Source organism: Mobula birostris, chromosome 24 (assembly GCF_030028105.1).
Source record: "Mobula birostris isolate sMobBir1 chromosome 24, sMobBir1.hap1, whole genome shotgun sequence".
NCBI classification, from domain to species: Eukaryota; Metazoa; Chordata; class Chondrichthyes; order Myliobatiformes; family Myliobatidae; genus Mobula; species Mobula birostris.
This window is the reverse complement of record NC_092393.1, coordinates 23,898,377-23,913,321: the sequence shown is the minus strand read 5'-3', so window position 1 is coordinate 23,913,321 and position 14,945 is coordinate 23,898,377. Positions and strand designations below refer to the sequence as shown.

The window sequence follows — 14,945 nt, the reverse complement described above, 5'->3', positions numbered from 1 at the left end:
TCCCCCCTTTTCAGGGTTCTTTTGAAGACCCTGACCTGGAGTTACCCGCTGACTTCAGTTCTTTGTGGAAATGGGATCTACTCTCAGGGTCTCACTACCGGCCGCTTTTCAATATGCCAAGGACGCGGCCTGAAAGACCAGTGCACCTTCAGGATGCTGGATTTTCGTGCCTCTGGAGGAGGGCGGACTCGAGGTCGGTGCAGCCACCTGGTGCGTTGTGGGAGATCTAAGCTCGAAAGCAGCCAGCTGGCTGCTGGCTGCATGCGCAGAGACCAGAGTTCTTTGGGCACAGAGCTCGGAAAAAGCAACGCAACAGACTTTTAACACCGTAAATCAGCGAGTTGCTTTGTTATGTCTCCCCTCTCACTGTGAAATGTGGGCACCTCTTTTTCCCTTTTACGGAAAGAGAGAGAGCCTGTGGTATGTCAAATACCAGGTGAACAAGTAGTCTTTGGGGTACTGCAAGTCTGTGTCTTTATTGATGTTTTGCTGCAAGCTTGAGTGCTCGGGGGGAGATGACTATGCTTTTTTTGCTGGTGGGGGGGGTCATTGCTTTGCTGCTGTTTCTGCATGGGGGGAGCTGGGGGTCTTTGGGGTTCTAACATTTAAGTGTCATTCATTCGTTGGGGCACTCCTTTGTTTTTGTGGATGTTTGTGAAGAAAAGCAATTTCAGGATGTACATTGTATACATTTCTCTGATATTAAATGTACCTATTGAAACCAACTAAACAACAGGCAACACTTACTTGGATACAAGGACAGCAGCAGCATCTCTTCCTTTGTCACTAACTGTCAGGTAAGACTAAAATAAAAAAAATATACACACTTATCATACACTGAAAGCATAACACCAATAATATCCAAATTTCTATGCAACTCTGGCTATTTTTGGCTAGAAACTAATTCCATCATGGAATTACATTTGTTACACAATGTTAACTTCACTTCCTCCCCCTACCCCCACACCTTGAAAAGGTTGGGTACTTTCAATGTACACTTGTTTACAAACAAATCTAGGCTGTGGATGAGACAGTTCAGCTGTCCTTTATAAATATGCTAACTGGGTTAAAAAGTAATCTGAAGCAAGAATGCTGGTTAAATTCTTTGCATTAAAGTGGGCACTAAGAGACAAAGCATTATTCGACAAACAAATGGTTACATGATATCAACAAAGATAAATTAACAGGGTAGTTTTTGCATTTACACCTTAAACAAATTGATGTGATTACAGAATCACAGTGCACCACACCATTGAATAATGAAATATGTTTGGTACACTGAAGACCTGTTTATTCACAATATAACATTTCTGCATAACTGTTAATTTGTCATTGTCAAGACATCCAGTCTTCTACTTTGACAATTTTACATCTCATCAGTCATGCTGAAACAGCACAAACATCTGTTCTGATTAGCATTTCTTCATTTTAAATAGCTTCCATTTTCACCCAAATACCTCTAACTATCCTTCAATAATATCCTTGATGAAGTCCGCTGCCTATATTCTTGCCACCCTTTTATATATCTTATGGCCTTATAACAATAAGGTATTCTTCAGTATTTCTTCACCTCTTCCAACAATGCATATTCATGAACAAAATCTATAAATTGAGTAAGGTTAATATCCTAGCATCTCTGCACTTCAGGGTTTTCAGAAATGTCAACTGTTCCTCTTTCCACAGATCTAGCATGAACTGCTGAGGGTTTCTGACATTTTCTGCTTTTTATTTCATATTTCTAGCATCTGAAATTGTTGTCCTAATGTTCTTCTCTGCATATGCTTGGTCTTATCAAGATTCTGCATGAGTGTAATAGATTATCACAGCATTTACCTTTGCTACATTCAAAACCTGATCCATAACAGGTATCTTAGATTGTCCTTCTAGCGTAGAGTTATTACCATCAAGTCGTGCCATATCAAACGGAAGTAAGCAAGTCATGGATAACCACAATAAAAGTATGTAACGTGTCTCCCAAGTCTGAAATACACAAAAATGAAAAATTTCACCAAAAAATGACATAACAGCCTAAGAAAACCAAAATATCACACCAGAGGCCATTAGAATTCAGGGCCACAAAACGACCAAAGCCTCCTGAACATTACTCAGGGCCAAGAGAGGAGTTTAGAAATTACTAGCTGTGCAGTTCCAGTATTTTCTGTTTTATGTCAGATTTCCAGCAGCCACAGTTTGTTGATTTTCAAGAGTTGGCTATTTATGGCTGTATATCAAGTGCGCAGGCACTTCCCAATGGACAACATAGACCCACAGATTAAGCCATAAACTGTTCCCACTCCTTTCTCACTAGAACTTATTCTGTGTGGCAGAGTAAGTGTTAGCACAAGAAGAAAGTAGCAACATACTGAGAAAATACATACTGAGAAATACTGAGAAAAGCTCAATATTATTTTGGCAAACATAATAAACATTTCAAAAAGTTCTAAGTCCTCATTTAGAGAGGAATTTAATATAGTTGCATATCAGTGTTATGAAATGTCTAAACAATTTCCATGTCAAAACAATTTTCATGGAAACAGAAGAATTGTTTTCTGTGGTTCTTATTTAAAATAATCACGATAATCTAAATCATGATACAAGAAAAAAATCCTTATCCACCCTTTAAATTAAAGAGCCTACTTGACTTCAGGTAAGTTTGCATTTAGGACTAATAAATTAATAAATCACAAATTACTATTGGACAATATTGCACAAGGTAAAAATTAATCAATTGAATAACTGTTCCCCATTACTTTAAAACTACTCTAGACAATAATTTCATTTCATGAAATCCTTAAAAATACACAAACATGATTATCTGAAATATTTTATGAATAATTAAATTTAAAATTAAAATAAAAAGACATAATGTATGTAAACACAGGGTATTTACCAAATAAAAAATCCCCAGTTTTTTGTCTCTCTTCCACAACCTGTGCCCCATGTGGACCAAATAATAGTTTACATGGAATTAGTCTCATTTTGTATCATTTTTAATGCATGCATTTCTAAATGACAATAAACAAAGACTGGGTGTCCTCATAATCTAATCTAATAATCTAATTTTAATTCAAAAGGGTGATATTTGTTGCTGTATCAAGAAATATAAATCCGTCATGACTAAAATATTCACAATTACTTTCACTGCTTATGTCCAATACTGATTCTCACTCCAAACTGAATAATGTAAACTAAAACTGAGCTTGATTTTCCTTTCCCTTAGTCACAATTATATTATACTGAAATAATAAAAATTAATATACATTTTGTATCCTTTCAGGGTGCTCACCAGGTTAAACATTTATATAGCTTGTGGAATCAACACAATGTGGATAGATCATCTTGCAGAAGGAACTAGAACATGGGATCGCTGTCTCAATATTAGGTTTCACTAATCAAAGTCAGATGAGATGTAATATTTTCACTCACAGGTCAAACTTCAGAACTCTCTACATTAAAAGTCTCTGAACCAAGACATTATGCAAGTTGAATTCTGTTAAGTATTATGCAGCACAGTAGCATAGTGGTTAGCACAACAATTTACAGTACCAGCAACCTGGGTTCAATTCCTCCAGCTGCCTCTAAACAGTTTGTACGTTCTCCCCATAACTGCATGGGTTTCCTTTGGATGTTCCGGTTCCCTCCCACAATCCAAAGTACTACCAAATCTATCATACATTATACAGAACTTCCTGATCATCAAACACAGGAGTATATAATGCTGATTCTGATCTTATAGCCACATGTTAAACCTTATTCAATTCTTTCCACAACATCCCTGCCACACACAATGAACCTTTATTGGTTGTGGGAAAAATGTACTTCCAATTACCAACTGAGTCAATGGTCAATTGTACTAACAGGCCATAAGTGCCTGTTGAAGGGAACTAAGTTAATGGTTTGTAAAAAGCAACAGAGCAAGCATATTTATATTTAGCATATATTCTTCCCAAACCAAAGTCTATCTTTGCGCTAAATCCAAACAATATATGGGCAAATATGGATGAAAACCTGGGAAGTTTTTAACAAAACTGAGTGTCATTGATACTCCTTCATTGAGCTCCAAAGCTGCAGGAATGTGTCTAAGTTAAAAGTAAATGTAAGAAAATAAATGCAAAATAACGTTTTCATATCAAAAATGAAGATACCTTAGGCATGCTACAAAATTGCAATGGTCACCCAAGTGAAAAGCAAATGGAACAGAACCAATATGGCTCAGCCGGGAACTTGGCAACAATGACAGGATTTACTCATGTTTTCTTTGGAATGTGAGGGGTACTCCTGGATCCCCTCACTGTTTGGAGAGAGACATTTATCATTGATGGTTTGTTTGGAAAGGAGAGAGACAGAGTTATTTATCACCGATATGTTGCTTTTGAAGGGAGAGAGAGAGACGAAGATTAACAGTTGGACTGTCACTTTAAGGCATTGGAAGTAACTTTGGATTTTTACTGAGTTTGGAGTTAGAGACAGCACCGAGCAGCTCAAAGGTTGCTATGGTGACCAAAGGCAGTGGACACTCGATGCTATGATTTTCAACACATTGTTGATATTTCTTCAAGGACATGTTGCCTGCTTGTACTCCTTTACAGACAAAGGAGGGAGGGACTCTTTGAATGACAGGTGATGCTCAGCCTGGTGAAAGAAATGGGAGGTCAGATGACCCAGACCTCAGGACACATGATCTGGACACTGAATGAGCATTGTTATGCCCGCAGAGAAAGTGGGTTTTGGAGGATCAATCAGGCGGATTGATCCAAATTGCTATTCCAGTTTGAAGAAGAAGGGGTTGACTGGTGGGGAGTTGTCTATGTGTCCACCCTCGCCTGGGTGATAGCTCCACCACAGAAGACCGGTCCCCCTGGTTAAAGTCACAGTCAGTGACTTGTAAAGGATTTCAGAGGACGACGAGAAGATCGACGGCATCAGCGCACCTGAAGACTCAACTCACTCTCTCTCTCTCTTCATCACTACTCAACTAAATACCACGAACTGAACTGAACTGAACTGAACTTTACTCAACATCGTAAGACTGTATCTTTTTACCCCTAGACTTAAAGAAGCTTGGTTTTCATACATATATATTCCACACTTACTTTTATATATAATCATTGCTAACCTGTTTGATTTATTTACATTTATATTACTGTATTGCGTAGTTACTAATAAATATTATTAGTTTATAGCAATACAAGACTCCAAAGTGGTTTCTATTTCTGCTGGTTCTTTATCCCCGTCACGGGGTCCATGACAGGAAAGTTTGTTGCTGCTACTAACATCTGTGCAAGCTGATGTCAGCATCTTCTATCATGTTCCCATATTGCACCAGCAAGCTTCCCATAGAGTCCATCAGGGCACCAGGAACTTCTGGAGACCTCCTAGCTCTCAGGCAGGAAGTTAGTCTGATATCTTGCACCAAGTTAAACCTGGTGAAAGCACAAAAGTCTCATTTAAAGGAAAAGTCTGGCTTCCAGGAAAATGATAAGCAGATTTTTCTTTTTAATTTCAGTCAGTTTCAATGTTTTAATTGTTGTAAGTATAGTTTCTAGTGTTTAACAGACAAATCAATATTTTAAATTGAAAGTTAAACCAAGAGATTGCAGCTAATTACTTTTACAAGAATACAATAAATTGGATTAATTCCATCAGAGATAACCTGCCATTTTACTTCTCCCCAAAGATTTCATACGCCTAGCCACAAAACCTCCCAAATTGAAAGTAACCAAGTCAAAACATTTTCTGCAAACCAAAGAATAGACATGAACAACCATAAAGAATATCCACTCTAGTCACCATTATCTGCACATACTTGGGCTGGTTAAAGAACTGAACTCTATATTGATTTTCAAGCTGGCAGCTCTGGAGAAGCCACATAATTTTGCACAACTGCATTGGCCTTGAAATATTTGAGAAATTGTCACCTTTTCACAAAGATAGACAAAGTTTTAAAGCATATCATCAACTGATGTCAAACAAGTAGCTGCATTTTTGTTATTCTCACATTATTAATCCATTATTAATCATTATTAATTATCACAAATCTCAAATTCAAAGTGCCAGTCATTGGAAGCAGACCATTCTGCACTTCATGCTCATTCTGCCTTTCTATACAGTTATGACTGATCTTTTACTGCAGCACATTTTCCTCAACTAACCCCTTACCCCTTGATATCTAAAAATGTGTTTAAACCATGTGCCTGGGAAAGGTAATTTAAATTATGATGGCACAGTGTACGTGATAAGTTCTCCAGTATGGTATTTGAGGAAAAGAGAAGACTAAATAAAGTCTAGTCATTTTGAAAGCAGTGCCAGCTTTAGCACGTATCTTATCACCGTCTTTGAATCTGGACCAAGGTAATTTTTAATTGTTCCACAGCTTCATTCCAGTCAGCTGCATAAAAGGAAAAACAGTCAAAATTTTCTGAATTCATTCAACCAATTATGCTAACTTCACAAAATAACAAAAAAAAATACAACGCACTACTCTATGGGTGCCTGAAATAACTTCCAACTTTTCAACATTACATTCTATAGGTAGATACTTTATTGATCTTAAAGGAAATCACAGTGTCACAGTAGCATTACAAGTGCACAGATATACAAATATTAGAAGAAAGAAAGAAAGAATAAAAAATAAGTTACCTCAAACAGTCCAACAGGAGGAGGTTATCACTTCCCCAGCTAAAAGCTGACTCATTATAGAGCCTAATGGCCGAGGGTAAGAATTACCTTGCTCTTTGCAGCAGCGCAGTTGTTTTAGTCTATTACTAAAAGTGCTCAACTGTTCAGCCAAGATGGCATGCAGAGGGTAAGAAATATTGTCCAGAATTGCCAGGATTTTCTGTAGGGTCCTTAGCTCTACTACAGCCTCATTGTGTCCAGTTTGACTCCTATTACAGAGCCAGTCTTTCTAATCAGTTTATTGAAACCCTGTTGATGCCATTGCCCCAGCACACCACTACATAGAAGATTATACCGGCGACACCATACTGGTAAAATGTGGAGGACTTCTGCCTGCTGCTCAATGAAGTAACACACAAATTTTGTGGCTGCCTTTAATTCCTCCTTTTCGCCAGTTTAAACTTCAAATTTTTAACTTATATTTGTCAGAGCTTGGAAGGGAATAGCTATCATTATGTCACAATCTTTAAGAAGTGGAAAGCAGCTTTCTGAATCCAGCAATGGAAAGGGAAAAACTTCGAAAGAAAAGTCAGAAGATATGCCTGTCTGGGCTGAGCATTTGGAACACGCGTTGATGGCTCTCGACAACAAAATAGACAATAACACTTCTGAGTTGAAGTCATTCCGACAGAGTTTTCAGACTATAGAGGAAAATATTATTTCCTTGAAGACTGAGTTTAAAGAATCGAAATGTCAGATTGTGGATATTTCAACTCGCTTGGAACAGGCTCAACGCAAGATTGTCGATTTAGAGGCGAAGTCTCGTCGGAATAACATTCGAATTGTTGGACCGAAGGAAGGTTCTGAGAGTGGGAATTTATTGGACTATTTTGCCAATTTGTTTCAATCTCTGTTTCCAGATATTCTACCTCAGCCTCCCGATATTGAAAGAGTTCATAGAATTTTCACTTCGAACTCTCAGATTTCAGGTAAAGCTCGGCCAATTTTGGTCAATTTTCTTCATTTTAAAATTAAAGACCAAATCATAAAATATGCAAGGAAACAGAGAATTTTTAAATTTAAGGGTTCCAAAATTTGTTTTTACGAAGACTATCCACGGGAAGTTATGGAACAGCGGATCAAATTTGTTCCAGCTATGAAGATAGCCCATGTAAAGGGATTATTTCCATCGCTCCGCTACCCTGTTCGATTAAAATTATTTCCTAAAGATTGTACTCCATATGTTTTTTTTGATCCCCAAGCGGCATTGGACTATGTTAATTCAATCTTGGAGGCAGCTGACCTGTGAAGGATATTAGGTTTGCTGAATAATTTTCTGAAAGAAAACGGGCTTTGAAGATTTCTGATAATGTTGAAGATATCCTTTGATTGATGGACTATTATTTAAAGAAGAGGTGAACTTCTTAGTTTGTCTAACGAATTACTTTTCTGCAGTCTGTTTGCTATACGAAGTGAATTAACATAGCGGACAGATTGTTAACTGGTTTGATTATCTGTTTTTTTTTCCTTTCCTTTCATTAATTAAGTGATAGTTTTTATAGTTTATATAGACTTTTTCTTATATAGTGAGGAGTGTTTAGTAATAGATAATTAGCTTTAGTGTCTATGTTAAAATCGGGTACTAAGCCAAAGGAATAATGGCGCCGATTTTCTCTTGTTAGAGATTATATTGTTTAGGTCTAATAGTATTGCTCTGACGTCTCTGGAGACTGTTTTTGCATTCCCTAGTTTATTTTCAATGATTAAGTATAAACATTTTCCTTTTCTCTGTTGGGTTTTCTTATCTTAGGGTCATGTGTTTTCTTTGTAAGGGGGAGGGAATTGAGAGAAAAAACTTTTAAATCACTACTTAAATTGAGTGGCACGCGGAGTTCTGCTTCTTTTTTCTTCTCTGGGGATGCATTCCGGCCTTTTCTCTCTTTTTGCCGGATTTCTACCTTTTGGGATGGTGAGAGGATTGGGAGTATTTTTGTATTTTAGGCTTTTTCATGGGATTTTTTTTTTTAGTTTTTTTACATATATCCTGCATTTTTCCCCATTATGGAGTTCCCGAGCATGCGTGTCTTCTATATGGTTATACTCATCACCGCCATCTTTGATTAGCCCGCGATGGTATGCATGTATTTTCGTGTTAAAAACAATATCCTATGGTGTTTTAAACAGATAAACGTTATTAGTTGGAACGTACGTGGCTGGAATCACCCTATTAAGCGAAAGAAGACTTTTAAAATTATTAATCGATTCCAGCCGGATATAATTTTTGTTCAAGAAACGCATATCAGAACGGGCGATCAAAATAGATTTTTTAAAATGTGGAAGGGCCTTCAATATCATGCTGCTTGTCAAAATAAAACAAAAGGAGTACCTATTTTTATTAAATCTAATATTTTATTTATTCAAGAAGACATCATCTCAGATATTAACGGTAGATTTTTAATTGTTAAAGGAACAATTTGTAATACAAAAATCGTCCTGGTTAATCTATATGGACCTAATGTAGATGATCCTTTTTTTAAAAATGTATTTGGTTTATTACCAGATTTAAATAAATATATATTGCTGATGGGAGATGACTTCAACTGTTGTTTAAATCCTTTGATTCAACCAATCAGCAGCTTCCGAGTTGTGCAGCATCACTTATCAATTCCTTTTTAATTGATTACAGTTTGATCAAAATTTGGAGAAATCTACATCCTAATGATAGAGATTATTCTTTCTATTCACATGTCCATAAAACATATTCAAGAATTGATTATTTTATAGCTGATTTCCAATTTTTGTCCAACGTCCAGAAATGTGAATATGATGCTATTGTTGTTTCGGATCATGCACCTTTAAGTTTAACCTTTGAATTGAATGATGTTAGTAATGTAAACTTACCTTGGCGTTTTCCAGAAAATTTATTACAAAGTTCGGACTTTATCAAATTCATAGAGATTCAGATAAGAGATTTTTTTCTTTTTAATAATACGGGAGATGGGTCGAAATTGATTATATGGGATACATTTAAAGCATATTTGTCAGGTCAGATAATCTCCTATTTGGCTAAGCTTAAGAAACAGACAAAAATAGAGTTAAATAGGATTTCAAAACAAATTAAAGCCTTGGATAACACTTATGCAGTTTCTCCTAATATTGATTTATTTAAACAAAGGGTTGAACTTCAATCACAATATAATTTACTATTAACTTATCCTATTGAAAGAAATTTGCTTAAATTGAAAAGTCAATTTTTTGTGTTTGGAGATAAAAGTAATAAGCTATTAGCATCCCAGCTAAAGGCAGTTAGAGCTAAAAGACAAATTTTAAAAATTCATAAGGGAGATGGTAGTTTAGCTTGTAATTATGAAGATATTAATAAAATTTTTCAAGACTATTACAGTGAACTCTATAAATCTCAGTTTCTAGCTGATCCTTCTAAAATGAATGCCTTTTTACAAAAAACTGATTTTGCTAGAATATCTGTTAAAGATCAACAAATTCTTGATACTCCTTTTACTGAAAAAAATTCAGAAAGCTGGTAAAGCAATTTCAATGCAATCTGGTAAAGCTCGACTGGATGGTTTTTCTGTAGGATTTTATAAAAAATTTGAAGATTTGTTTACTCCTTATATGTTGGAAATGCTTAAAGATTATTTTTTGTTAGGAGAGTTACTATCCACATTTTATGAAGCTTCTATCTCTTTAATTCTTAAGAAAGGTAAAGACCCTACTGATTGTGCTTCATATAGACCTATCTCATTATCAAATGTGGATGCTAGATTTCTTTCTAAAATAATGGCTAATCGGTTGGAGAATATACTAGCTAAAATTATTTCTCAGTACCAAACAGGTTTTATAAAAGGTCGGAGACTGTTAAATGTTATATACTCATCCCGCTCGAAGACTCCCCAATGTGTTGTTTCTCTTGATGCTAAAAAGGCATTTGATAAGAGTTGAATGGAAATACTTATTTAACGTTTTAGAGAAATTTAACTTGGGTACTAATTTTAATATGTGGATTAGAATGATATATAAAAGCCCTATTGCCACTGTTATTACTAATAACTGCAGATCCCCCTTTTCTCGACTTTCACGGGGTACGAGACAAGGTTGTCCGTTAAGTCCTTTGTTATTTAATTTGGTGCTTGAACCTTTGGCTACTGGACTTTGTGAAGCTAAAGGTTTTCAAGGAATTTCCATAAATGGGACTATTTATAAGATTTCACTTTATGCTGATTATCTCTTAGTTTATGTTTCGAATCCTGAAGAATCTATTCCTAGTTTATTGAAATTATTAAATGAATTTGGAAAGTTTTCAGGATATAAGTCAAACCTGCATAAAAGTGAATTATTTCCTTTAAATGATTCTGCTTCTATATATGATGACATTCCTTTTAAAGTTACGGATTCTTTTAAATATTTAGGTATTATCATCACTAAAAATTATGGAGACCTTTATAGAGCTAATTTAGTTCCCTTAGTGGATTTTATGAAGCAATTATTTTCTAGATGGAATCCACTTACACTTTCATTAGCTGGTCGAATTCATGCAGTTAAAATGATGATTTTACCAAAATTTTTTAGATGTATTTCAAAATATTCCTATTTTTCTAACTAAGAAGTTTTTTGATCAGGTTGATTCTATTATTTCATCTTTCGTTTGGACTAATAAAAGACCAAGAATTAGAAAATACCATTTACAAAAATTAAAAATGGATGGAAGTCTTGCTTTGCTTACTTTAAGAATGTATTATTGGGTGGTTAATATGTGTTATGCGTGGATCGATAAAAATGAACGACCACCATGGGTTGATCTGGAATTGAAAACTGTGAAACAATTTTACTTAACTTCGTTATTAGGAGCTTCTTTACCTGTACAACTAGCCAAAATTTCTATTCTAAATATATACCCTATGAACAAGCAGACATTACGAATTTGGTATCAGTTTCGTAAGTTTTTTAATCTTAAAAAATTTAACCTTCTTAGTTTAATTTATCGAAACTATTTATTTAAATCTTCACTTAGTGATCCTACCTTTTCTCTTTGGAAGAATAAAGGAATATATTGAGTTCATTATATATTGAGTTCATTAAGATGGTCCCCTTCTGATCCTTGGGTAAATGGATTTGGTTGGTGGATTGATGTCTTTCTTTTATGCAAGATTGTATGGCGTATAGCTCCGGGTTGGTGCTCCAAATGGGTTTTTTTTTTGTTTTTTTTTTGGTTAGGGTTTTTTTTTCTTTTAGTCAGCAGGGGTTCTTTTTCCTTCTTTCTTTTTCCAAAAAAAAAGCTTTAAGATTTTGTTTTTTTTTATTATTATTGATATATTGTTCAACTTGGTTGACAGCTTAACTCTTATTGTACATATTGATATGTCAACTCGATTACTTCAATTTTTTTGTTGTTGATTTTCAATGATAATTAATAAAAAGATTTAAAAAGAAATGAGTAAAATGAGAAGGAGATTCTTGCATACTTCAAAGAACCTCAATCTCCTCAGGAAATAGAGGCAACTCTGGTCCCTCTTGCACACAGTCTTTGTGTTGTGCTCCAGTCAAGTCTGTCATTCAGGTGCACCCCTAGGCATTTGTAGGTCCTCACCACATCCACATCCTCACCGTCAATAGTAACAAGTTCAGTCTTCCGAAAGTTCATCACCATCTCCTTTCAGCTGCAGATAATTCAGCTTGCACCATTTGACGAAGTCTTCCACCAGGATGTTGTATTCATCCTCCCGTCCTCCCTTTTATACACCCAATTAATGCTGAGTCATCATAGAATTTCTGAGATGATATGACTCAGTGTTGTACCTAAAGATCAAGGTATACAGGGTAAACAGGAAGGCAGCCAATGCAGTCGCTAATGAAGTCCCAGTGCTGCTTAAGCCACGTCTGACATACAACTCTGAAGCCACACAAACTGTGGTCTGCCAGTCAGGTAGTCCATTCAGCATACAATGGAAGTGCCAACTTGCATTAAGTGGACCTTCTCCCCCAGCAATGAGGACTGAATGGTATTGAAGGCACTTGAGAAATCAGAAAACAAGACCTTCACAGTGCTGTCTTGCTTATCCAAATGGGACTAGGCTTTGTACAGCAGACAGATGACAGCATCATCGACTCCAATGTGCTCCTGGTAGGCAAACTGCAGGAGATAACCTGGTGCAGCACCCCTCTTTCTGCAGTGCCGCTTTTAACAGCCTTTCACTATCTCACAGTACAACCACACACCTATTTTTGTTGAGCATGCTACTCTTTCTAATCTGCAACAGATAAGTAGAAAGCAAAGGTGTTTTTTTATTACAAGTAGCTTTTTCTATTTACCTAGAAAGTTGACACATTAATTCTTTACAAACCTTAAAAATAAATCAATTAAAAATAAATTTCAGGAAAAGAACTGCTTTTTTCCCAAATGCTTTTTTTGAAAGATAGTGCAAAGTAAAGTTAGATAATGAATATACTTACATGACAGTCTTTTTGATTTTGTTGAGTGAGTAAATTCAAAACAGGCTGCAGATCAATAACTTCATGAGGGAACAACCTCAAAAAATACTTATAGCCTCGCACCTACAATGGCACAAAAATATTATTTTGAAGATTTCTGTTAATTAACACATATGCAGTCAAGCAAATAAATCAACAAGAATAAAAATAAGATTGACTGTAGAAGATACTAATTAAATAAGCCCATTAAACTCAATTGTCAGTTTACATAACTGCTGAATTTTAGATGACATTATGTGAATAGCATATCTAGTAATTTAAGTTGTAGTTACTATTATGCTAACAAAAAATAAATTATAATGCTCATTTTGTGAAATGATTCCAGTTAATTAAGTTAATGAGCTAAATAAAAGATTACACGGTCTTTTTTCCTTATAGATTCAATTTATAGACTTTAACCATGCAAGCTAATTTTCTGCCCCAAAATACAATATTTTTACCTTAAACTATATAGTTTATGTAATATACATATATCTATATAATATACTGTATATAAATGTATAAGAGAATCCCTCAATATGCCTCCATGCATACTTTATACAGCATACCTTTGAGATGAGATAAAGGAATCTGAATGCAAGGTGAACAAGAAATGAAGGAGAATGTTCATTGCGCACTATGTCCAAGAGCATATTCAACATCCATTCTAAAATCACAAGTAAAAAATAAAATCATGGAGAGATCCATCAAAGATCCATCATTCATAAAGTAAGTTCCTGCTAAAGCTTTAGAAAGACATAAACACAAGGAAAGAGAACAATTAATTCATTAGAAATAGTGGAAGTGAAGAGTAAAAGTTAAGTTAGACAACCTCCCCTCCTCCTCTCTCACCCTGAACACTGGCGTGCCTCAAGGCTGTGTGCTGAGCCCTCTTCTGTACTCCCTTTTCACCTATGACTGCGTTCCTGTACATGGTTCTAACTCCATAATCAAGTTCGCAGACGACAGCACAGTGGTTGGTCTGATCAGAGGGGATGACGAGATGGCCTACAGGGACGAGGTCCAGCACCTGGCTGCGTGGTGTGCCGACAACAATCTGGCCCTTAACACCCAGAGGACCAAGGAGATCATTGTGGACTTCAGGCACACCAGAAGTCACACTCACGTCCCCATCTACATCAACGGAACCACAGTGGAGCGTGTATCAAGCTTCAAATTCCTTGGTGTCCACATTTCCCAGGATATCACCTGGTCCCTGAATTCCTCCATCCTGATCAAAAAGGCACAACAGCGCCTTTAGTTCCTGCGGAGCATGAAGAAAGCTCACCTCTGTCCCAGGATACTGATGGACTTTTACCGCTGTACCATTGAGAGCATACTCACCAACTGCATCTCAGTGTGGTATGGCAATTGTCCCATATCAGACCACAAAGCACTCCAGCATGTGGTGAAAACTGCCCAGCGGCTTATCGGCACCCAGTTGCCCACCATTGAGAACATCTACCATAAACGCTGCCTGGGCAGGGCGAAAAGCATTATCAGGGATGCATCTCACCCTAACCATGGACTTTTTACTCTGCTCCCATCTGGTAGGCACTACAGGAGCCTCCGCTCTTGCACCAGCAGGCACAGGAAGAGTTTCTTCCCTGAGGCTGTGACACTGCTGAACCTCTCATCACAGCACTAAGCAGTATTGCATCCATATTGTACTGTCTCAGTACTTACATATTTGTGTGCTGTAGCACTTTTTTAAATTCGCAGTTATTTTGTAAATAACACTATTCTTTGCATTTCTGGTCAGATGCTAAATGCATTTCATTGGCTTTGTATCTGTACTCGGCAAAATGACAATAAAGTTGAATCTAATCTAATCTAAATAA

General features: G+C 36.2%; 1 protein-coding gene across 1 annotated transcript in view; it reads right to left on the bottom strand.

Moving 5' to 3' along the window:
- tbcd (tubulin folding cofactor D) overlaps positions 1-14,945 on the bottom strand; it is a 268,544-nt gene that overhangs the window by 238,186 nt on the left and 15,413 nt on the right. Inside the window, exons 3-6 of the mRNA XM_072241956.1 lie at positions 13,674-13,771; positions 13,087-13,188; positions 1,834-1,980; positions 748-803 (exon numbers count right to left, since the gene is read on the bottom strand). Of these exons, the coding sequence (XP_072098057.1) occupies positions 748-803; positions 1,834-1,980; positions 13,087-13,188; positions 13,674-13,771 (403 nt within the window). The remainder of the gene's footprint in view (positions 1-747; positions 804-1,833; positions 1,981-13,086; positions 13,189-13,673; positions 13,772-14,945) is intronic.